At 54.4% G+C, this 21,548-nt stretch overlaps 7 protein-coding genes across 7 annotated transcripts; 3 read left to right on the top strand and 4 right to left on the bottom strand.

The window, feature by feature from the left end:
• Positions 1-10: 10 nt before the first annotated feature.
• P152DRAFT_121713 (uncharacterized protein) lies at positions 11-2,500 on the bottom strand. Its single transcript, XM_033673711.1, has 5 exons — positions 2,253-2,500; positions 2,136-2,205; positions 1,299-2,089; positions 1,206-1,253; positions 11-1,160 (listed from the first exon to the last, which is right to left on the bottom strand). The coding sequence occupies exons 1-5, from the start codon at positions 2,265-2,267 to the stop codon at positions 96-98; spliced, it is 1,989 nt and encodes a 662-aa protein (XP_033538027.1). The 5' UTR covers positions 2,268-2,500; the 3' UTR covers positions 11-95.
• Positions 2,501-4,161: 1,661 nt separating this feature from the next.
• P152DRAFT_454662 (HAD-like protein) lies at positions 4,162-5,649 on the top strand (the record flags this gene model as incomplete). The annotated part of the gene is made up of 5 exons (XM_033678631.1): positions 4,162-4,174; positions 4,217-4,704; positions 4,748-4,816; positions 4,863-5,263; positions 5,313-5,649. 5 exons carry the CDS (start codon positions 4,162-4,164, stop codon positions 5,392-5,394), a joined length of 1,053 nt encoding a protein of 350 aa, XP_033538026.1. The 3' UTR covers positions 5,395-5,649.
• Positions 5,650-6,134: 485 nt separating this feature from the next.
• Positions 6,135-6,689, bottom strand: P152DRAFT_470421 (uncharacterized protein; the record flags this gene model as incomplete). Its single annotated transcript, XM_033680974.1, has 1 exon — positions 6,135-6,689. The coding sequence occupies one exon, from the start codon at positions 6,687-6,689 to the stop codon at positions 6,135-6,137; it is 555 nt and encodes a 184-aa protein (XP_033538025.1).
• Positions 6,690-9,489: 2,800 nt separating this feature from the next.
• P152DRAFT_121674 (uncharacterized protein) lies at positions 9,490-11,232 on the bottom strand. Its single transcript, XM_033673710.1, has one exon. The coding sequence runs from the start codon at positions 11,102-11,104 to the stop codon at positions 9,713-9,715; it is 1,392 nt and encodes a 463-aa protein (XP_033538024.1). The 5' UTR covers positions 11,105-11,232; the 3' UTR covers positions 9,490-9,712.
• Positions 11,233-12,266: 1,034 nt separating this feature from the next.
• P152DRAFT_454660 (uncharacterized protein) lies at positions 12,267-12,790 on the bottom strand. Its single transcript, XM_033678630.1, has one exon. It carries the CDS (start codon positions 12,594-12,596, stop codon positions 12,432-12,434), a length of 165 nt encoding a protein of 54 aa, XP_033538023.1. The 5' UTR covers positions 12,597-12,790; the 3' UTR covers positions 12,267-12,431.
• A 1,579-nt stretch (positions 12,791-14,369) lies between these two features.
• P152DRAFT_121653 (uncharacterized protein) lies at positions 14,370-20,411 on the top strand. Its single transcript, XM_033673709.1, has 3 exons — positions 14,370-14,564; positions 14,703-18,675; positions 18,731-20,411. The coding sequence occupies exons 2-3, from the start codon at positions 14,799-14,801 to the stop codon at positions 20,188-20,190; spliced, it is 5,337 nt and encodes a 1,778-aa protein (XP_033538022.1). The 5' UTR covers positions 14,370-14,564; positions 14,703-14,798; the 3' UTR covers positions 20,191-20,411.
• A 132-nt stretch (positions 20,412-20,543) lies between these two features.
• Positions 20,544-21,302, top strand: P152DRAFT_454659 (uncharacterized protein). Its single transcript, XM_033678629.1, has 4 exons — positions 20,544-20,696; positions 20,748-20,900; positions 20,951-21,071; positions 21,132-21,302. The coding sequence occupies exons 1-4, from the start codon at positions 20,592-20,594 to the stop codon at positions 21,161-21,163; spliced, it is 411 nt and encodes a 136-aa protein (XP_033538021.1). The 5' UTR covers positions 20,544-20,591; the 3' UTR covers positions 21,164-21,302.
• The last annotated feature ends 246 nt before the right edge of the window (positions 21,303-21,548 follow it).

Raw genomic sequence — 21,548 nt, 5'->3', positions numbered from 1 at the left:
AAACGCGCACGGGATGCCGCAGAAACCAAGGCCGCATACGACAAAGAACAGAAATGCATCCCTGTGAAACTCCGCATTGCCAGAACACCGCGCTTTTACGCGACGGGCTCCAGCTTCACGGCCGTGCGGCCGCGGATCTCCAGCTCAAAGCTGGCGTGGCCCTCCTCGTCGGCGGTCGCGGTCTGCTTTCCCAGCGAGTACGTGGCGCCGGGGCGGAGCTGCGTGAAGCCGAGCTGGAAGCGACCCGGGGCCTTGCCGTCGTAGAGGACCAGGTCGACGGACTCGCCGTCCACGGAGTACGCCTTGGCGACTAGGACGTCGGGGAACGTAACCTCCTCGAGGATAGGGCCGCTGCGGGTGATCTCCGGAATACCCTTGCCGACGAGGTTGGACCAATCCTGGAAACCGGACATGCGAGCGCGGAGGGTGGAACCGTGGAGGATGGTGGACAGACCCTGGTTCTTGCGGGAGCCGCTCTTGGTCTCCTTGACGGGATGGTACTCCTCATCGACCTGCTTGACTAGATCGTGGGCGATCTGCGCGTCACCGAACTCGGCGGCCACGGCGGCAAGGTTGGCGCGGATGGCTCCGACACCCTCCTTGTAGTTGCCGGGGTCGAGTTTGTCCGCACCGATGAGGCCGACGAGCTCCAGCTTGCCGTCCTTGTTGTACTTGAGGTTCTCACGCTTGATGAAGGCCCAGTTGCGGTGAGCGATGGCGGGGATGTACGGCGAGCCCTGCATACACACGCTGGCGTCGGAGATGGTGCCGGCGAGGCCGGGGATGGTGAAGCCGGTCAGCTCGCTGCGGATGGGGAGGATGGTGCCGTCGGCGTTGCTGAACTCGCGCTCGAGAGCCGACTCGAACCGTTCCCGAATACGATCGGCGAACTTGTTGCCGAGAACGCGGTCGGAGGCCTGGAGACCGATAACGCCGATGAGGTTGCAGATGGCGTAGACCCAGTTGGGCTCGCAGGGGTATAGGGTGTACGGGTTCTGGTCCATGTTGAAGAAGACGAGCTCGGCGACGCTCTGGATGTCGTACTTGTAGACGTCGTTGTGGGTGACCTCGAACGCGAGGCTGCCGGGCTTGGTGTAGCGGTTGTCGCCCGTGTTGGCTTGGTAGAGAGCGCACGACAAAAGGATATATCCGGACACCATCTGCGAGGAGGTTAGCCGGGTCATTTATCATCTCAGGGGACGCACGATGTTGTCCTTGCGGATGGGGTCGATGTCCATGGTCTTGAACTTGCCCTGCGATTGTTAGCGTGGACGTGGTGATTACGGCGCGATGCTTACGAAGAGGCTCTCCCACTGCCAGAAGTTCATGACCTTCTTGGTCAGGGACTTCTCGATGAGGTTCCGCTGTGCCAGGGACAGGTAGCCGTGGAAGTTGGGGGCGTAGATGGACTGATAGAGGGCCAGATCCCAGCCACCACCGTACAACTGGTAGCGGATGGCGGAGGTCTGGAACTGATCAATCACATCATGGTAGGACCAGTCGTCCCGAGGAGCAAGGCCCATCTCCAGCGTCCACTGCAGGAATCGCAGAGTGTCGAGGTCCATCTCCCGAGTCCCGGGAGCGGCCTGGGAAGACACACCCTGCTGCTGAATCTCCTGGACGGTCGAGATCAGGTACTCGTTCCGCTTCTTGCCTCGCTCGCGGGCCTCGTTGTTGGCGTTCAGGGTGCGGAAGGTGATGACCGAGATGCCGACCGCCACGATGGTCACCCAGAGGGGTGCCGCCAGCTCCAGCACGGGCTTGCCAGCCATGGCGGCGGCGAGGAGGATGTCTCCCAGGTACAGAGCCAGCGGCAGACTGACGCCGCCGGACGCGAACCACGCGAAGAGGAGGAGCGGGAGCAGCGCGGTGGACACGATGAAGGCGAGGACGGACCAGATCGTTCCGACAGCGATGAAACCGGCGCCGGGGAAGAGGACGCCGAGCGCCGCCGCGCGCATGCGAGGGTTCTCCGAATTGTAGAAGGTCAGAAGACCCAGGCCCGCCACCAGGGCGTACTGGTAGATGGTGCGGCGCTGGTAGTACCATTTGGTCACACCGGTGCCGGCATCGCGGGGGATGAGGACATCTGTGGATGTGAGTGCGTGGGATGTTGAAGCCGGAGATATCCTTACCCTTCCAGTCGAAGGTGCCCGTCAAGGCTCGCGCTCCGAGCTGCTTCTCGCTCTTCACCGTGGTGGTGGTCTGAGGATGTCAGTGGCTGTTCCCCGACATTGGTGACAATGATCTACCGTGATAATAGCCATCTCCAAATTCGCACGCTCCTATCAAAGGATGTCTCGATGATGTGACGTTCCTAGCACGAACCTCATTCTCTGGATCGATGGGAACAACGTCCCCAACAGCGGTGGACCGCTCCACCTAAATACGAACCCATCTCAACATGATGACTCGCGCCATCGACATCCCCGCACTGCATAGCCGTCTCAAGATGGCTCGCGCAGCGTTGGACTTGAGTATTTTCACTCCATCCGTCCGTGAAGGCGATGTTCCAGGTCCACTTCCACCACGGCTCCACTGCGGGGAAAAGGTTTCCCTCACGCGTCAGGGCGCGCATGCCAATGGGCGCGTGCGGATGGGCACCTGCGCCCCGCTATTCCGATAGCCGGTGACAGTGAATTTGTCGTCTCATCAGCAGTCGAGTAGGATTTTATGACATGGTGCTGGTTATCAACATTTTGTCGTGATTTAGCCGTCACCTTCAACATGGTTGCCCCAGCCTTAATCGTTCCAGGAAGTCCGACCACCAGCCGGAGGCGCTTCCATCGTCATGGCTTGCTGCGTCTTCATGGCGTATGCCATGAATCGGTTCATTCAATTGTGCGATGATCTGGATATCAAGGTATTCGATATCAAATACAATGTCTTTGATCGGGGTTATTTCGACGGGTCGGAGGACCAGGAGATGGAGTCGTCGTCGAGCATAAAAGTGCACATCCAGGGCATGACCTGCGTGTCGTGTGCGCAAGATATTGAAAGCTCATTGCACAAGACTCCGGGCATTCTGCGATGTTCGGTGTCGTACCCGTTGAGCCGCGCGTCCATTTTCTGCGATTCGGAACAAATCACCGCGCCCGCCGTTCGCAAGACGATTGAAGAGCTGGGATACGACACGCTCGACGGGCAGGGGACACCGGAGCAGCATATTCAGCTGCTGGAACGGACGGAGGAGCTGCGGATGCTGCGCGGGAGGTTCATGTCGTCGCTGTTCGTGTCGTCAGTCGTTGCGACCGTCGAAGCCATGGCATGGTCGGCGCGACAGTACGACGGCGTCCAGTCGTTCGCCACGCTCCTCCTCTTGGGGTTGACGGCATGGGTGCTGTTCAAGGACGCCGCTTGGATTCATAAGAGCGCGTGGCCTCGTGGTCGGCTGCGTCTGGGGAGCATGGACGCCTTGATCAGTCTTTCGCTCCTGTTAGGATTCGCCCTGTTGATCTTGAAGTTGTTCGGTCTGGGTGGAAGCTCCCGGTTCACGTCGACCTGTTTCCTGGCTGTCGTCGTGACTGGTGGGCGTCTGGTGCACGTCATTCTTCGCCGACGGAGTCAGTCGTCGTTGACGTCGCTCTTCCGACTGCAGGCGGAGGATTCGTTGGTGTGGTTGGAAGAATCTCGGGTTCGTCGTCTCGTGTTTGTAAGGGCTTGGCTGACATCGACTAGGAATATGTGCCGGCGGTCCTTTTGCAACAGGGTGATCGAGTTCGGATTCGCCCGGGGTCGCTGGTTGCGTGTGACTGTTACATCATCGATGGAGAATCGCTGCTGGACGAGTCATCGGTCACCGGGGAGTCCGCCCGGATCGTGAAGAAGCCGGGCGATTTCTTGCTGTCAGGTACCAGGAACCTGTCGAGCCCGCTGACCGCCATCGTCTACAAGAAACAGACGGATTCATTCCTGATGTCGCTGGTGAATGGCATCACCACGGCTATCGACTACAAGACTGAAAGCGAGGATGGGATCGGATGGTTTTTGTCCGTCTTCGTCAAGACGGTCCTCTTCATCGCGGCCCTTCCGATGGCGTCCCTCCTCCTCCACCCCTTAGATCTCTCCATGGACCAGATTGTCTACGCCATGGAGCGGTCGGCGGCCATTCTTGCGTCGGCATGCCCGTGTGGTTTGGGTTTGGCGGTTCCCTCGGCCGTCATGATCGGAATCGGTAAGCACTTCCTCACAGCCATTTCGTCGCTAACGCTCCTAGACGCCGGCTGGCGAAACGGCGTCATCATCTCTCGTGGCGCACGAACCATGGCGGCATTGGCGGGCATCACCCATGTGGTCCTCGACAAGACCGGGACCCTGACAACCGGTGAAGTGCGGGTCTCCTCCGTCTACTTCCAACCGAACCGTCGATGGACCAACCACCAAGTGTATCGAATGCTCGCCGCGGCCGAGGCTCCTCATGCTCAGCGACATCCCATCGCGAAGGCCGTCTTCCAATATTCCCTGCTGCAGCTGAACATGGAAGAGCGAACTTTTAGCGGGAGGGCCGCCAACGGGTCCGTCGTGAGTTCGGGGATTCAGTGTCGGATGGAGGTCGACGGGGAGGAGGTTAATGTGCATGTTGGGAGTGAGGCGTTCTTGCAGGAGCATGGCATCGCGATGGACGCGGACATTCCATCATCGGAACGGACAACGGCGGTCTACTTTGCCATCAACTCGGAGTTTGGTGGATTCATGGCGCTGCAGGTATGTCGTTGACGAGCTTTGGATGGCTGAGCTGACCAAGCAGGACACTGTTCGCGACGAAGCATTGAGTGTGATTGCCGAGATGAAGAACCGTGGATATCATGTGTTGATTGTATGTTCTCCATCTCGCAGCATTATCACCCCTGACTTGACTACAGCTCACCGGCGACGTCGACGAGGAAGCCCAACGGGTGTCCAAGGAACTCGACATTCCCATCCTCGGTGCCCGATCCGCTCCCCACCAAAAAGAAGCTAGCGTCCGCGACCTGCAATCCAAAGGGCACAAAGTGGTCATGGTCGGCGACGGCATCAACGATACGCTGGCACAGGCCGCCGCCGATGCGGGGGTGTTGTTGGCGTCCAGCTGGGCGAGTAACGCCGGTGCTGCGGACGCCATGATCGTGTCGCCGGATCTCAACGCGCTGCCCAAGCTGCTTTCAATTTCGAAGAAGGTCACCGCCCAAGCGAAGTTCAACGTGTGGTATTCCATGGCGTACAACGTGGTGGCCCTCGCACTGGCATCGGGGCTTCTACATCCATTTGACATTGTCATTACGCCGTAAGTTCTCGCAACCATGCAGCCAGTTCCAATCGCTGACCATGGACAGCTCAACGGCGGGCACGTTGATGTCGTTTTCGAGCGTTTCGGTCCTGGCCATGGGCAGTCTGCTCTGGAAACGGCTGGAGTGATACTCGTGAAGAGTCTCAAGCAGTATCCTTGAAGCGGCAAGGCCGATCAGCACATTGCGGCTTCCACTGCTGGTGTGTCGCTCTTGCCAAACCATGCAGAAGCTGGCGTGGAGGCCAAAATGTTGTCCAAAGTGATGGACGAGCCGCGGCTGTATCACTCCAGGCTGGTGTGTCTATGTACGAGTAGTCGGGGTTCAGCAACGGGGTTCATTACGATTATACCAATGCTACGATTAGAATCATGAGAACAAACCCTCTTAAACTAGAGTTGTTTCCCGCTGATGACTGCAATCGTGAACTTCGTATCCGGCGTCGACTCTCTCACCCATCCTGTGCGCGATCATGGCGAGACCTCGCCGACCAACACCCATGACGACCTTGGAAGTGCTATCCCCTGATGTCATGCACCACGTTCCTTGCCTTAAGGTCCTCGGCTACCGGACATGGCCAACGAGGGGCCGTGGTTAACCATGAATGCATAAGATGCCGGCGCCGTCCAGATCAAGGCCATCTCATCATGCGGCGGACACGCACCGAAGGAGGCCTGGCCAGTTGATCTGCGCGGCCCACGATGCTGACGCGTGAATGGACAAGGAATTGAGGTGTCGGAACCGCCAGCGCTACTCCAATGAATGCGCCGCCCATGCACCCTTCCTGTCAGGCACCAGCAGGACGGGCCGATCTGAATCCATCTCCAACTTGGCCCGCGTCGACCAAATCATCGTGGCGTAATCCAGATCCTAACCCTTCCCTTGCATCAAGTATCCAGTCTTCTCTCGCAAATAGCGATCCGAAGCAAACGGGAACACCCGCGATTTGAACAATGGGCTCTCATCAATAGAAGCTCTGACGTCTTTGGCACCCCAGTTTCGAGATTTGCGCACAACCAGTTCCGACAGGCGGAAGTCAGAAACCAGGCGCCATGCTGCAGGGTTGGTCCATTGCCCATGCAATCGTTCGAGGAAGAAGGTGTATGGCCATCGCCAGGCGTATTGAATCAACGGCGAGTCGATGAGAAGGGAGAAGGTCCGCCGAATGATGATGGAGGTGGTTGACGATTGCGCGTCCGGTACCCACTCTCGTCCAAGCAAAATGGCCCGGTACAGAGGGAAGACGTAGACGACACGTCCGATGAGCAGTGCGAGGACGGTCAGATTGATGAGCACCGCTGTGAAGAAGATGATCTTTTTGTGTGGCACCGGATGGCGGTCAACGTGGAGGAGGTAGACCTGATTGGCGTCCAGGTCCTGTAAGATTGGCCTGAATTTTGACGCGTCTTTCTTGACTTTCTCCATGCTCTTCGATTGATTGAATCGAATGGACGCGGGGGTTTCGCAGGAAGTTGAGTAGATCCAGGAAAGTGTGCCATCATTTCAGATGCGTCTGATGGCCGAGCAGCAGATGTCCCAAACTGCAATCCTGACAGAAAACCATTCCCAGTTATCAAGTCCAATCGTCACTAGTTCCGTCGGGATATTACTTACCATTTCATATTTGGTTAGAACCCATCATCTGCTGCCGGAGTTATAGGTGTAGAGCTCCCGCTCACGACGGATAAGAATATAGACGTCGGCATGATACTTCTCTCGGAGTTTTTCACCTCGCAGAAGGAATCCATTTACACTTTTTTTAAAGTTGTCGTTTGTCCTATCGCGCTTTGGTTTTGCCGCTTTCTCAATGGATCGGGCCATACCGACCATCAATTTGACTCCGTAATTCTTGCAGAACTCACAAAAAGGGGGTGTGATCAGGACGATTCGTAAGTATATCTGTCCCCAAGGTGAAGAGGGACTGATTTGAGGGGGGATGGGAAAGGTGCTAATTTTAGGAAGTGGTCGGCGCCTGCTTTGGGTTCCCGAAATCTGGGAACCCAATTTTGGGACCCTTTGGGACGGGTTCACCGGGAAACAGGATGCAAAAGATACATCGTCGACGTCATTTCTAAAGATACGAGAACGGCACCAGAAATGGGTCCTGGTGCTAAAGTGGCTGACTGATGTACTAGGACACCTGCGGCAGTATGACACTTGCTGTTCAAGGACACCTGCTGAACAAAGATATCCCTAGGGCACATCTCCCATGACACCCTGACGTCTAAGGGATCTCGCACTAGGAACGCGGATGTCCTGAGAACCACACGAGCCTATTGGTATGCCAACAATGGCTTGCTAAGAGTAGATCTTTGCAGAGTTCTCCAGCAGTCGACCACTAAGCCGTGAAAATAACCGCCAAAGACATAGAGGCTCACGTCGTTGAGGTCATGCTACATCCTTTTCATAATCCAGTCTCTTGGTGGCCTTGGCATACGCAATGGTTGGTGCCACGAGCCCGTGTCTGGCTTCCACTTTTCTTTGGGTCCATATACCAGTCTGCCTGTCCTGTCTTTGTAGTCGTCCCACCCGTCCAGAAGGGCTTGCTTCGATCAACCAAGATCATGCTCCTGATATAAGGCCACTCCTGCAAAGGGTTCGTTGGAAGAATCGGAAACCATTCCGGGTGCTATATCGGAGATGAGCCGATTCGACCCGAGCTGTCTAGAAAGACGCTTGGTTCTGATATAATAATCGCGCTGAACTCCTTCAGTTTTCCGTCATTAAGAACGCTCCAGAATGTTTCCTTTCTCCTTTGGATATTGAGCTGCAGCACGGCGAACTGCCTACTTATGGGTTGGGTATAACCGTCTTAGCTGTTCACGGTATACCGGGCATCCTCTGTCGTCTGCCCTGTGGGGGCCCCGGCATGAGACGCATCGTGGGCTGTCCGCAATACACATCGGGTGGCCTTCCTGCGAGCAGTTTAGGCATCATTGAGCTTTCTGACACCGGTATGCTTGGTGTCCATACTCCTGACACATTTGAAACAGCGCGTAACCCTCGGTCTGTATTCGTATCGGATCGTGAATCCGGCTTCGGCAAAGATAATCATGATTTTCTCGCTGATGAGCCGTTCGGCCTCCTCTTTATATTTGACATACACCACGATGGAGCAGTAAAGCTTATGTGCTGCTGGTTTCCCGAGTGTAGCGATTCTCATGATCGTCACTTGGTTTTCTTTACTGAGTTCTTGTTCCAAGCCGTCCTTGAGGGCCGTTCGCATTTTATTCATGATTTTGAGCTTGTCCACCCTGTCCGCCTTTACCGGGTACTATTGCTCTCCTCGTAATCGCCCGCCTTCGAAATGACTATCGAGCCATTGGGGGTTTCCACGGATGGGTTCTCCGTCTTGCTCATTCCGTGCTACCACACGGACGCGGTGAAGGTCCCTATTGGTTTTGATAATCGCTACGGGCTGTACATCCTTGGTCACCTGGTATGCATGCAAGGCTGTTGTCATCCGCTCCTTGATCTTCGATGCCTCCGTGGGGACCGGGCCATAGCAATGAGATAGATCGATTTCACTCCGGGTAGCTAACTTGGATTTGCGATTCTCTGCTACGACGCTGAGCTGTTCGGCGATATAGATGATCGTCCCGTGAATAACGAGGACTATGACCGAGCACCAGTCGAAGGCGGTGACGATGATGTTAGGCTCGATTTCTGGCCTCTCTGCTCAGAAAGGTCGATGATGGTTTCCTGAAGCTTGCGTATTTCATTCTGGAGGGATTTGTTCTCTGCTTGCATATAAGGATCGGGTCAAGGACTCGGAGTGAACAATATCTGATCAGAGCGATAAGTAGTTGAACCATGAGAATTCCTGTCGTAGAGCACATACTCTGTCCACTTCCTCCACGCCTTGCGAACTCCTTGTTCGGTCGCGTCTGTGATGGGGCGCAACGCTAGGGTCAGGTCGTCGGCATAGAGCGATTCGTAGTACGCGGAATCTCGCGAAGTATGCTTTTTGGGGCGAGAGCGTGTCCTGTTTCCCGTCACCATTATGAGGGTCTCGAGGATTGATGTAGAGCGGAGGGAGATCCAACTAAGGCAGTCGGGTATAGACAAGGGAGAGGAGCATAGCGACGGGGCGTAGCGAAATGATCTGTCGAGCGACGGGCGTGGGGAATTATCAAAAGTGATCTGAATGATGGTGTAATGAGAATCAAGGCAAACGTGTCCGTAGAGAGCGTAGAGCCGCCCTTATACTTGAGATTGCTTTGTGCTGACCCATACAGCAATGGGATAAGCAGCATTTATGCTCAACAATTAGTCTTTGATAAGTGTTGGATGTTGTACCAGAAGGTCAACCCAACACGTACGAGATCGATGTGGAGTAAGGTAGATGAGGGTGGACGTATGCGCCAGCGAAGATGTTCTCATCATCCCCGGCGAGGATATAGGATAATCCCATCCCGGACTCACTTGAGAGACATTCAGGCAGACGCTCATTGTCGTCTTTTTCTAATCTCTTCAAGCCAGCTGTCAACCCCGGATTTAGGGACGACATGAAGAGTTAGCATCCCATCCTTCAACACCACTTTTCCGCCAGCAAGCACCGATTCCAACTTCACTTTCCTCCCCAACTTCAGCATGCTCCCTTTGGCACTCTCCGCATAACACTCAGTGGCTTCGGGGGCGTACTCTGCGTTGGTATCCCAGAACGGCCGCTCTTCAAGCACAGTACCTATAACTTCACCGATCTTGGTGGCTTCTGACACTTGTTTCAAAAAGTCCGACTGCGCTGCTAATGGGTAGAGCACAAGCAATGGAAGGCTTAGCTCGCTTTTCGGGTCGTTGGGGTCGTCTAGACGGATCTCTGCATCCTCAAGGTCCGGTCGTCCGTGTCTTTGCCCCGTATCCGCTATGACCCAGCCTCTTGAAGTGAGAGCAGCTTTGAGAATAGCGGTTTTGGTGAACTTCTTCTGCTGCTGTTGGATTTTCTTCTGCCCCTTGTCATACATCTGTTTCTCGCGTGCATGAAGCTTCTCGGACAGGGCTACCAGGTCTCTGTCGCTCGGATGTACCTTCAGCCCTTTATTCGCCGCCTCCTTGGAGCTCTTTAAATGATCTAGGGGAGTAGCCGAAGGACCGTTCGGGTCGGAAAGATGGTAGTGCGCCAATGCAACCCGATAATAGCCTTTGAGACTGGATGGGTCAAGTACAAGGGCTTGTCTAGCATCCAATGAGGCCGATCGGAAGTTCTGCAACTTCAGATTGCATAAGGACCGGTTCAATAAACAAGCTAGTAAATGTGCATGTTCGACCTTCTTCTCCTCTTCAGGTGATAGTACCGGCTCCCCGTTTTCAAGACGAGGAAGCTCGATCTCTGCTTCTTCTACCTCCTCCTCCTGTGGTGCGGAATTGCCCTTTTCATCACTCTTCTGGCCATCTTCACTCGTACCATTTATCAGGTGGTCAATGGCCTTGGTGTAGAATTCCGCAGCATTCCGCCAGTGGCCCGTCTTGAAGCAATCATTGCCTTGTTCCCGGAAGTTGGCCGCGACTTCGGCACGAGTGCCCTCGTAGGCCATAGCCTGGAGAGCTTCGACAAATTCATTGGGTTCATTGGGTAGGGATTTCATGAACATAGGATGGGACTGAAGGTCTTTGAGCTGCTCGTCGATGGACTTCTCTCCAGCGTCCGCCAGAAGCGGTGGAAGGGCGGGAACGAAGGCATCGCGGTCAACATCCTTGGTATTTGGACTCTTTGAGGATTGCTCAGGACTTTCGGAAGAAGATAATTCTGCTTTCACATCCCCTTGAGCTGCACGCTCAGCGGCCTCATCGATTCTCAGTGATACCGCAGCAACAGGCAATGTTTCCTCTGATGATGTCATTGCGCCGGTCGGTATGGGTTAGGCGGGAAGATAAAACGAAATAGAAGAGAATTAAGTCTTCCAGGACTACTGCGTATGCATAAAATCATGCGGCTAACAAATTCCAATCTTGCGTGTTCGTATTCACAGACTCTGATGTGTTCCAGCCGAAATCAGATGGGGACTGGGGAGGATGAAAAATTCTTATCGATAAGGGATTTCAACATCTCCAAAACCCCAGCTACAGGGCCTGCGACCGCCAACGGGAGGCATCAGGCATGCGATGTGTTAAAAAGTCAATCAAGGAGACGGAATTATTCGGAATTATTCTACTTGTTCAGCTAATGATGAACTCCCACACCTTAAAGCCACTCTGATAAGTGAAACTACCCGTATGAAGTCGAAGAGGCTGGCGATCACAAGCACAAGCCTGAACTGCCGAACATGTTATTTGCATGGGAAAGCCAAATATAAGTCTCAATCAACTGTCATATATCCTAATGCTCCCTTCTATTCGCTTGCCCTATCCGACATCCGTTGGGACCTGCAGAGCACTGTGCAATGTGCATCATTCTATCAGACCGGTCCCGACTCCCGTCCATATGCTCCCAGGCCAGCCTACGATCCGATATATCGAATGCACTCGACCCCTTGACCAAGGTCTTGAGCTTCTGCACAATGGCATTATTTCCAAATGTACTACTATGTATGGATCTTGGTCACAGTGTTAGCAAACAACGCAGTCAAACAGGTTGAATTCGCGGGTGGACGATGTCGAGTGTCGACACCGGAATGTTAGCAACTCAACAAAGTTCTGTTCATCACGCCTCTCCATCGCGAAGTCCAGTCTGTTGCTCGCGTCCTCTACGGCTCTCCGCTGAGCCTCTCCAGGGTCGGGTTTAGAGTCTTTAGATCTCTGAGACTTCGTTTAAATCCCTGGCCTGGTCGAATTTGAAAACGAAGCCTGGCAATCACGTTCTGATCACATCTAACCTGCATATGCATTGTGACGATCTGTTTTGCTTATTTCCTTTGGCCGTGTCCGCTACATGGGGTTTCAACTAACCCCTCCTATAATTGAGTCCTGTTAGGCCATGGTTCTCACTGAGAGTGTGCGATCACTGTATCCCATGCGGACAGGCTCACGTGTGATCCGTTGACCAGTTATGGTGGGCGCCGGGGGGTGATATCGGGAATGGCAGGTCGTGGGCAGGCCGATGTGATGCCACTCCCATCACCATCACTTCCTCACTTCATCGGTCCTCACTCCTCATTCGGCATTCCTTATACATTCCCGATACCACGAGCGCCATTCCAACGAACACGACCGTTAGCAACTTACGTAGTACTACGTTACTATGTAGTATCCAGCTTCCAGGATGCGAAGCAACGCCATGTTGGCACCGGCGCAGTGGCAGCTTGTGCCGGAAGATGGCGAGTTACCCGCGCTCTCCAAGAATGGCAGCCACCAACCGATGGTTTGTAACCATTGGATATCTCTTGACTCGAGCATATAGTTGGGCCCGCCCGCAAACAATGCTTCGAAATCTCATCCTCTACGGAATATTTCGAAAAGCCAGGGACTGGATGGGATTCTTCCTCCGATTTGCACACTATTTCTCGTCTCAACGAGTCTTATAAGTTGAGAGAAATATCTCTAAATTGCAAAGCAACGAGTGGCTCCCCTGCGTTGACTTGTGGCAGCTGGTGAAACTTCGAGCCGGATCGAGTGATCACCCTGATTCCCCTTCAACCTTGCGACGAATTTGGTGGCGCCTAGACTGGAGAGCTCGGACGACTCGGGCTGTTGCTCCCCTTGTCCCCTAAGGCAGCCCTTGTCATAAGTAACCAAAGTCGTTAGGCCTTAGCACGGTCTCGAAATTGATCATCAATCGGGAAAGGATATTCATGCAATATCCCTTAACGAACGGTCCCCTGACTGGGATGGAAGGCTTCAGTACCTCAAAAAAATCAAGGGGGTTTTGTCCTCGGATTCTGGATTGCGTCTATTTTCGAATATCAGTATCTGGTAATATAACTACATGTCAGAGGTTGAACGACAATCACGGTTGGAACGGCGCACCACACTGATGAGAAACAGTGAAACACGCTGCTCTTCATGACTGTCTGACGGCTGAAAGGGACGAAGACAATGACTGGAGCGGCTTGTGCTGTTGAAACTTGAAACACATCAAAGATCCAATAACGCGGCTGTGGTTCGTGACGGTGTCAAGTGATTAGTGGCCCCAAGGCGTTGGATCGGTATTGGTATTATGGAGCCAGCGGGGCACTCATTCATTTCCTTTTGACGGCTTGACGGCCGATTTGCCAATTTTCGATCTGGTGCTCCATGTCATTATCCGGCCCCTCACCCAACTGGGCACTTTGCTGCAGGCGTGCTGCCTGCCGTATCTGGCAGCCTGTCGAGTACTTGAGTGTCCACGAAGATAGACAGGGGCAAATCCCAGCAACCAGAGCCAGGCAACGTGCAGGACTCAGGAGCCCATGCCCTGCCGGTGTGGCGCCTCCGGTTCCCACTGTGTATCCCTCCCCCCTGTTTCGTTGGATTGGAGGGAAAATGCGCCGACGCGGGATGCGCTGCTCGACGTATCGGGGTCCCGGGGAGGACGAGCACTCTGGACGCGAGCTGCTAGGTGCTAGACTTCAGGATTTGAGGACTTTCGAGGAGGGACAGCGCCCAGGAAGAATGTTAGCTATGGGGAGATCGTGCATAACGCTAGACCGACCGAGTCAAGGATCGATCATCCAAAGACGTCGTTCATGAACGAGCGCGAATCTCTTCTCCTTCTCATCCGTGGTCTTTCTTGTCGATAGAGTCCAATTGCTGGTCGACACTTTCGCGATCCTTTCATTGTTTTTCAAGGCGCTGTCACGTTTGGCTACCAACGACGGGTTCACTTTCGATCGGTCCCACGCTTTTTCCATTTCCTTTTCGGGGTCGGACAGCAGCCGTTGTGGAAACCAGGGTCCTAGACGGCATATTGATCCAGCCAGCTTTGGAGCGCTTCTCGAAGTAATCCAGAACCCCAGAGTCGTGTTATTGATACAACCAAGGTGTGCGCAGCTTTCTTTTCGCATATTATGATGTGATGCCCTTAACTTCGTCCAAATCGAAGAATTGTCGCGTTAGATGTTGCGAAGCGGATCAGAATTCCGCTTATCACCGCATGCCCTCTTCATTTGCTTCAGAATACCTACTTCACCGCTTTCCAAAAATTAACGAGATGTACCTGGAAGCTGACTTGGCCGTGCCTATTGTTACAGGAAGCGGAAGCTATTATCGTTCCATCGTTCCCTCTCGAACCCTAAAAAAAGTTTCTTTCGACCATATACTTCGATATTTCGGCACGCGTCCAAGTGTCTAATACTGAGACCTTTGGATGTTGAGGGACCTCATTCCAAGCTCTACCCGGTTGTAGTGATATTGCAGCATGCTTGGTGAGAAATCATCATTGCGAATGTTAGTTGGTTCCTCAGTACCACCCCCTCGCGTACATTTGGAGCATGCGGTTGGAAATCGTCACATCAGGGCTTGGGAAGGGCTCAAGTCGGATTTGTCCCTCCTTGAAAGTACAATGCTAACCGTTCGAGACAATAGTTAGGCGATGTGCAAATCAACCGGGCGCTAATGAATGCGCACCATCCATTTTGATTGCAGAAGTTTGTAACGTTTAAGCCTGCCAAGCAGCATCAAATGTCTGTAAGCGGGTCTTCAAGAGGAAGAACTACTTCACACTCTTACGAATACGAAAGAGAAGGGATATCTAGAGATACTCCAATGATCTCCTCTCATGGGCCTGGGGCACCCTCGTCCCCTCCGTTACAGCCATCCAACTCAACGGAAGGCGGCTACCCCACGATTAACGAGTCAATATCGATTCTGGACCCACGGAGGTTCACTCCAACGTTACATGCGTCGCTTGTGTCCGAGATCCTTTCTCTCCGCCGAGATGTCGATGCACGGGATGCTCTCATTACCGATCTCGAAGTTACCTTATCGGATTCCAAGTCGGACAATGAACAATTGAGTCAGCGACTGAGCTCTCAAGGCCGGGATCACCGCAACGTCAAACGCCAGCTTCAACAAATCGAACAGAGTACCGTATCTGCTCTAGAAGAACTCGTGAAGGAACGCGACGAGCTCAAAGATACCAACCGCGATTTAAAATCGAAGCTCGAGGATTCGAACAAGCGCTACAAGGACCGCGAGGATGACCTTCAACGAGAGTTTGCAGAGCTGCAGCGTGAAAGGAGCGGATGGACCGGCGAGCAGAAGCGTCTTGAACGACGTGCTCATGTGGCTGAAGGTAGGCTGCGGAGCGTCCTTGACGAGCTTGTTGCACATGCTGGTAACGGTGATGTTAACGTCAACGGACGCCACGCCGACTCGGAGGACGAGGACACCCGAGATTCCGGCCTCGGAAACGAAAGCGATGGCATGAGTGTGAAAAGCCAGAGTCCTAGTAAGAAGAGACAGAGAAAGCACTCCCGGAACATGTCATCTGCCAGCCAGCGAAGTCTGAGGGCCGCATTAAATCGGTTCTCGACAACTTCCAACGCCTCAATGAAACTCGCCAACGGTCTCAGTTTAGCCGACGAGCTGAACCTGGACAACTTCGACGAGGAAGACGAAGATTATGCCGATCTCGACCTTGAAGAGGATGAAGATGAGTTCACAGAATTGGAGTTGCGGGAGCTCCGCGCTAAGAGGGCCAGAGAGAGCAGAATGAGTAGTATGATGGGCTGGGTCGACGAGAAGGCAAAAAGAATATTAGGCATTACTGGCGAAATGCCTTCGAGGAACTCGATGATATCTCCGATTGGACACATGACGCAAGAGGCCCAACATCATGACAATGCCCCGCATGAATCGAATGGTGACACCGCATTGCCGAAGGACATGGTTCTTCCAGCGCTGCGGGACGACGAGCGAGGCTTTTCAATCGACACAGGGGGCTCTGAGCATCCTATCGAGTCAATAGAAGAGGTTTCTGGAGAAGAAGGCGATAGCGTGCGTAGACATACAAAACGCGATAGTCGGGTCCTTAAAGAAGTCGCTCGGTTTGAGACGATGGTACGATCAACTCCAAGCCCGACATTTACCATCGAGAGCGTACGCCCCAAACGATCAGTCCACGAGAAGCGCGAGTCGGCAAGACTAGACCTCCTCAGAAATGTGGACGATTCGACATCCATGCAGAAGACCACCGATTCCGAGCAAGAACGCTTGGAGGGCGAAATGAAGCCCGTTGACGTTGATGGTGTTGACGATGGTGTTGACGATGGCGTCTGCAGGACCTGCGGGCTGCCGTGCAACCGACCACCAGTCTTTGAAGCACCTCCTGTGGAAGAGCCACAACAAGAGCTTCAGAACGTTCCAGCACCGGCAACAAATTATGTTGAAGCCAGCACTCAATTCTCCCCTCCACCATCTCCCAAAATCGGATGGATAGACGAAGAAAAGTCCACAGCAACCGATATCCTGGAACTCGGCATGGTGGCGGATGGTGAGCCCACTAAGGCGGTGGCTGAAGAGAACAGCGCCTCTCCTACACCTACCGCGGAGGCAGAGCCGCAGAAACCGGCACCTGTAATGGTTTCCACTGCCATTCAAACTCTGGAGGAGCCTTTGAGTCCACCTGCTACACCGAAATTGAGTCCACCCCCTAGCCCGACTCATGCCGCCATCCCCGAACACGAAGAACAGGTAGAAGAGCCTACAGATCTGCAGGCTGTCCCTCTGACTCCGACCCGACTGCCACCTCTGCCTCCACCGAAGCCAGAAATGGTTTCAATGTCTACCCAAACCGAGGTGGAAGAAATCGCAAAGGAAAGGATGCCCACCGAGCCAACTCGACTTCCCCCTCCTGTCCCCACCCCGATGTTCGTCCCAGCAATTGCCATCCATCCTCCGGACGGCTCTAGGCCAACCTCTCTGCAATCTGTTGTCTTGCCTCCTGGGACGAAGAACGTGAGCTGTCAGACGACGTTCGAGACTGTCGTTCCAATGATGTCCGTTTCAATGCAAACCGACCCCATCAGGATCGACCAAAGACTCGCAAGACTCCCAGCTCATCTTCTTCCCTCTGCCATATCTTCCCAGCCACCAACACCCGAACTCGCCAAGAGCGGTGGGCGCGTATTTGGTTCGGTGGCCGCTGGAAAGAAGCCTGCAGCAGTATACACATCTGAAGACGATGCTCCACCAGTCCCAAGGATTCCCGATGACCTTCAAACTGAGGACCGCTATCCAGGTAACAATGATAACGGTCCTCTTGCTCGGACCGTGAAAGGAGACATTATCAGGCGACCTTTCCGCGACAGCAGCCTATTTGCTGGTTTTAACGGGCTCGATGATGAATCAGAGGCGCGATCAGACAATGAGCTGAGCGAAGACGATTCGCCAAAGAGATCGCAGTACCAGACGCCTGTCGCGCAAGGCCGAGGGAAAGTTGCACGCGCCCTGAACTTCCCTACGCCTGTGCCTGAAGAGAACGAAGTCCTGTCACGATCGCATGATGAATCTGACTTTGATGAGACTTCCTATGGCACTTATCCAGAAGCGTCTCAGCCGGAGAGGCCCTCGTTCTCTGCATCGACGAGATCATCGTTTGAACGGCCGAACAAAGTTGCGAAATCAATGCGGTCTGCCTCAGGCTCGATAACCCGGCAGCCATCCATCCGTCGTTCGGCAATGATCCACTCCGGTACTAACGCGCATATCCGTAGCCGCTCCCCCAGCATAGGGAGTGTCGCGAGCAGCTCTGTGGCCACGATGACGACAACAACAACCATGGCAGGAGCCTCACGTCCACCGCCGTTCCCTGTCCCCAATCGTGGATCGAGTCGTCGGGTCTTCAGCGGCGGCAAAAGCAAATCTGAAGGCTCTCAATCGCCTACTCCCCGTAGTGTGACATCCTCGTTCGCAGGACGTCGTGCGGCGCCACCTCGTCCGCTGCAGCGGCGCGACTCGTTAAGGAAGACCCGCTCCGCGGTTCATATGACTCGGCCTGTGGGGAGCTCGCACCAAGCGCGCAGCCGATCTCCTCCTCTTTCAGGCGGCGCCCACAGCCCGCTTGACAGTCCAGTTGAACTGACTCCTCAAGTACCTCCTCTTCCATCCAATATGGCGAGCTATCAGCATTCCAAGTTCACACACGGGTCGGCTCGTAGAACTGCGAGGGATGCTCGGCCATCGCGAGAACAGCTACGAACTACAGATCACGAAGTGGCTACGCATCCACCGCAGGGCAGTGCCGGCGTCGAGACCCCAGCAGGGCAAGCAAGTGTTGTGGAGGCCATTGCACAGACAATGGTGGGGGAGTGGATGTATAAATATGTTCGCAGACGAAAGAGCTTCGGCGTCGCGAGCTCTCAAGCTCAGGCACAAGCTGAGCTAGCAGAAGTCCGCGGAATTGAGGACGGCGGCGCTGTGAGCGGCGTGATGAGCGGCTCTGGGGGCCAGAGACATAAAAGATGGGTGTGGTTGAGTCCATATGAGCGAGCGATCATGTGGAGCAGCAAACAGCCGACCAGCGGAAACGCGCTGCTGGGGAAGAGCGGGAGGAAATGTAAGTTCCATCCTCATCCGTACACCCCCCAACCGGACGACTAACAAACGAGCAGTAACCATTCAGTCGGTGTTGGATGTCAAGGATGACACCCCCCTTCCCAAGGGTGCAACCGGCGTTCCCTTCAACCGCTCGATCCTGATTCTCACCCCCGCCCGTGCTCTCAAGTTCACTGCTACGACGTCAGAGCGACATTACTTATGGCTCACTGCGCTATCGTTCTTATCTCATTCAGCCACAGGCGCTCCCGAATTAGCAAACCTACCAAACCTGAACCTCGCCATCAACAACCTCCCAAGCTCAGCTGCAGCAGGCAGCTTCCCTGGAGCGCCGCCAATGCCCCAGATCCCAGACACCCATGACGACGTTTCCGCTTCCCCGCCGCCTATTTCTCGGGGGCCCGCCCCATCCCTTCGTCGTGGCGGTCCTATCCGCGACAGCGTCCTCCTCGCCAAGGGCAAACGCCCCATGCCCGGTTCCCGACAGCAGCAAGGCACCGGAACCGCTCCCCCGCCTCCCATTTCCACTGCTGATGCACTCATTTCCGATGCAGCCGACGCTCCTACCATCCCGCGGTTTCACACGCACGCACCCGAGCGACACGGCCGCAAACGCAGCATGACGGGCCCTCGCATCCCGCCAGTCAACCGTGGCTGGGGCTCGTATGAGCGCAGCGTCACGAATCCCGGGCCAGTGCCGACAACCGGGTATTCCGGGTATTCCGGGTATTCCGGATCCAGTGGGCCGTCGTACAGTGCCACCGTGCGAGGTGGGCCTGGCACGCCTTCACCGACCACCAGCAACCCCCCCGACAAGTTCATTCCATGGGCCGTCCCTACGAATGCATCGGACTGCGACGCACCACCGTTTCTGAAAGCGGAAGAAGTCGGCAGCAGCGCACCAAGCGCCAGCAATACCAACGCTCTCAATATGTCTGCAGCTGGGCCACCTCCTTCCCGGCGCCTCAACACGAGCACCTCGGCCAAAGAGTACGGCACCTGGCACGCGCCATCGAGCGGACGGACCTCCCGGTCATCTCGACCCGGCCCACTGACGCTGAACGGCGTCCATACCCTGCCATCCAGCTTCGGCGGCGGCAGCCAGCCCAGCAGCGCCTTGGCGAGCCCGTCGATCGCCGGGTTCGGCGGAGCGGGGCGGTCGAGCGAGGGGAGTAGCAATCGCAGCAGTATGCTGCCGAACAACTTCTTCGAGGCGCTCGGACCGAATCCGGGGACGGTGCGGATGGAGGCGTTTGTGGAGGGGAGGGGGACGGTGAGTGCTGGAGGGGGGATGTGGAGCGGAAGAGGGAGTGAAGAGAGTGGGAGGTTCCTTGGGGGCCCGGAAAGGGGGCATGGGATGAATGGCTATTTTGGCGGGAAGGGGAAGGGCACGGGAATTGGAGTGGGGACCAGGAGGAATGGGAGTCAGTGGAGTGCCAGTGGAAGTGACCCAAGGCGGGTCGGTGGAGTGTACGCCGATGAGTTTGAGGGGAGTGATCCGTTCCGAGGGTTCTGATTGTGTGGCCCCGTTTTGGATCGAGTTTGCTTCGCGTTCACGTTGATACCTCTCGGTTATGTGTATGATATATTGTGAGGCGTTTGATGGGATACAACCGGGATAGATGACGTCCAATGGCTGCAAAAGCCACCAAGTCGCTCCTAGCCCGCGAGGAAACATAAAGGTGGATTGTTCATGATTGTATATAATTCCGGTAATTTCTACAATATTCAGCCGACTCTGAATTCACGTCTTGAGTTACATGAACCTTGGTATAGTAGTAACATGCAATAGTGACGTAATTATACCCTGCAATACGACATCCCATTCCTTTGCCGGCGAGCTTTGTAAAAGCATCCGTATCTAGTCGACTGCCTGCTCGCAGTTTTTATATTAGTAGACACCTGTATTTTGCAAAAATGGAGCTTACTGGGTCTTGCTTCTGCCGTCGCTTGGCTTACAAGCTGGAACTGGACTCGCCTGACGATGCTCGAACGTCGGTTTGCCATTGTAAAAACTGCAAGGTCTTCTATCTCTTCGAACTGAGAATGTGGTTCTTTCCTTACGATTACTAGAAAGCATTCGGAACTACCTATGGCTTGACTTCGAAGGTTGCTAAAGACGCCTTCAAATATACGAAAGGCACCCCCAAAGAGTTCAAGGATGAAGCCTCAGGAGTCACCCGGGAATTCTGCGACCACTGCGGGAGTTATATCCTCGAATACGGGGTATCATCTCTTCTAAATGATCTCCGGGATCCAATTCTAACGGCTGTCAGGAACAAGTCCAACAGAGTTTCCGATACATCTGTGTTGGTAGTCTAGATGACCCTGAAGCACTCCCTCCGAAGGGCGAGTTCTTCTGCAAGTCAAGGGCGAGTTGGATGCCAGAAATTCCGAGTAGGTCGATTACAGCAAGTCTTTGGAAATCCTCGGATTCGCTGATGGCTATATACATAGATGTCTTCCATAAACAGGAGATCAAGGAATAGCGGTCGTATGGATGCGGGCAAGATGAGAGGGCTGGGCCCATAGTGACCTATTCTCGTCAGGATAGGGCGATACCAATGACCCTCGAATTCGAGCGTCTTTGTATAGATTATCCGCGTAGATTATCTGCAATTTATTCTTCACATCTACCTACCTACCGCAGTAGTGATGGCTGCCTTTGTCTACATTCCATTGTTTACTTTGTGCAGTTCAGTTCTGAGGGCGGTGACGTTTAGTGCCACCCCACATAATTTTACTAGGGTTATGGCCTGGCCTGAGCAACATCTGATGCTCCCGTGCGAGTGACGAGTGTTGAACTGCATGCGAATTAATACTATCGGTTGCCGAGAATTGACTTCACTTCCTCACCTCCCACGCTCCTCTCCT

The sequence above is a fragment of the Eremomyces bilateralis genome (genome assembly GCF_010015585.1).
Source record: "Eremomyces bilateralis CBS 781.70 unplaced genomic scaffold P152scaffold_2, whole genome shotgun sequence".
In the NCBI taxonomy this organism is placed as follows: domain Eukaryota; kingdom Fungi; phylum Ascomycota; class Dothideomycetes; order Eremomycetales; family Eremomycetaceae; genus Eremomyces; species Eremomyces bilateralis.
This window is presented reverse-complemented; position numbering and strand designations above follow the sequence as displayed.

Coding starts and splice junctions, on each gene's coding strand:
- P152DRAFT_121674 (XM_033673710.1), bottom strand. CDS start 11,104: ATGACATCATCAGAGGAAACATTGCCTGTTGCTGCGGTATCACTGAGA.
- P152DRAFT_454659 (XM_033678629.1), top strand. CDS start 20,592: ATGGAGCTTACTGGGTCTTGCTTCTGCCGTCGCTTGGCTTACAAGCTG. Junction 20,697..20,747: donor GCCATTGTAAAAACTGCAAG/GTCTTCTATCTC, acceptor TACGATTACTAG/AAAGCATTCGGAACTACCTA. Junction 21,072..21,131: donor TTGGATGCCAGAAATTCCGA/GTAGGTCGATTA, acceptor CTATATACATAG/ATGTCTTCCATAAACAGGAG.
- P152DRAFT_121653 (XM_033673709.1), top strand. CDS start 14,799: ATGTCTGTAAGCGGGTCTTCAAGAGGAAGAACTACTTCACACTCTTAC. Junction 18,676..18,730: donor GGGGAAGAGCGGGAGGAAAT/GTAAGTTCCATC, acceptor ACAAACGAGCAG/TAACCATTCAGTCGGTGTTG.
- P152DRAFT_121713 (XM_033673711.1), bottom strand. Junction 2,090..2,135: donor GGGCACCTTCGACTGGAAGG/GTAAGGATATCT, acceptor TCACATCCACAG/ATGTCCTCATCCCCCGCGAT. Junction 1,254..1,298: donor GGCAGTGGGAGAGCCTCTTC/GTAAGCATCGCG, acceptor TAACAATCGCAG/GGCAAGTTCAAGACCATGGA.
- P152DRAFT_454660 (XM_033678630.1), bottom strand. CDS start 12,596: ATGCTCGAGTCAAGAGATATCCAATGGTTACAAACCATCGGTTGGTGG.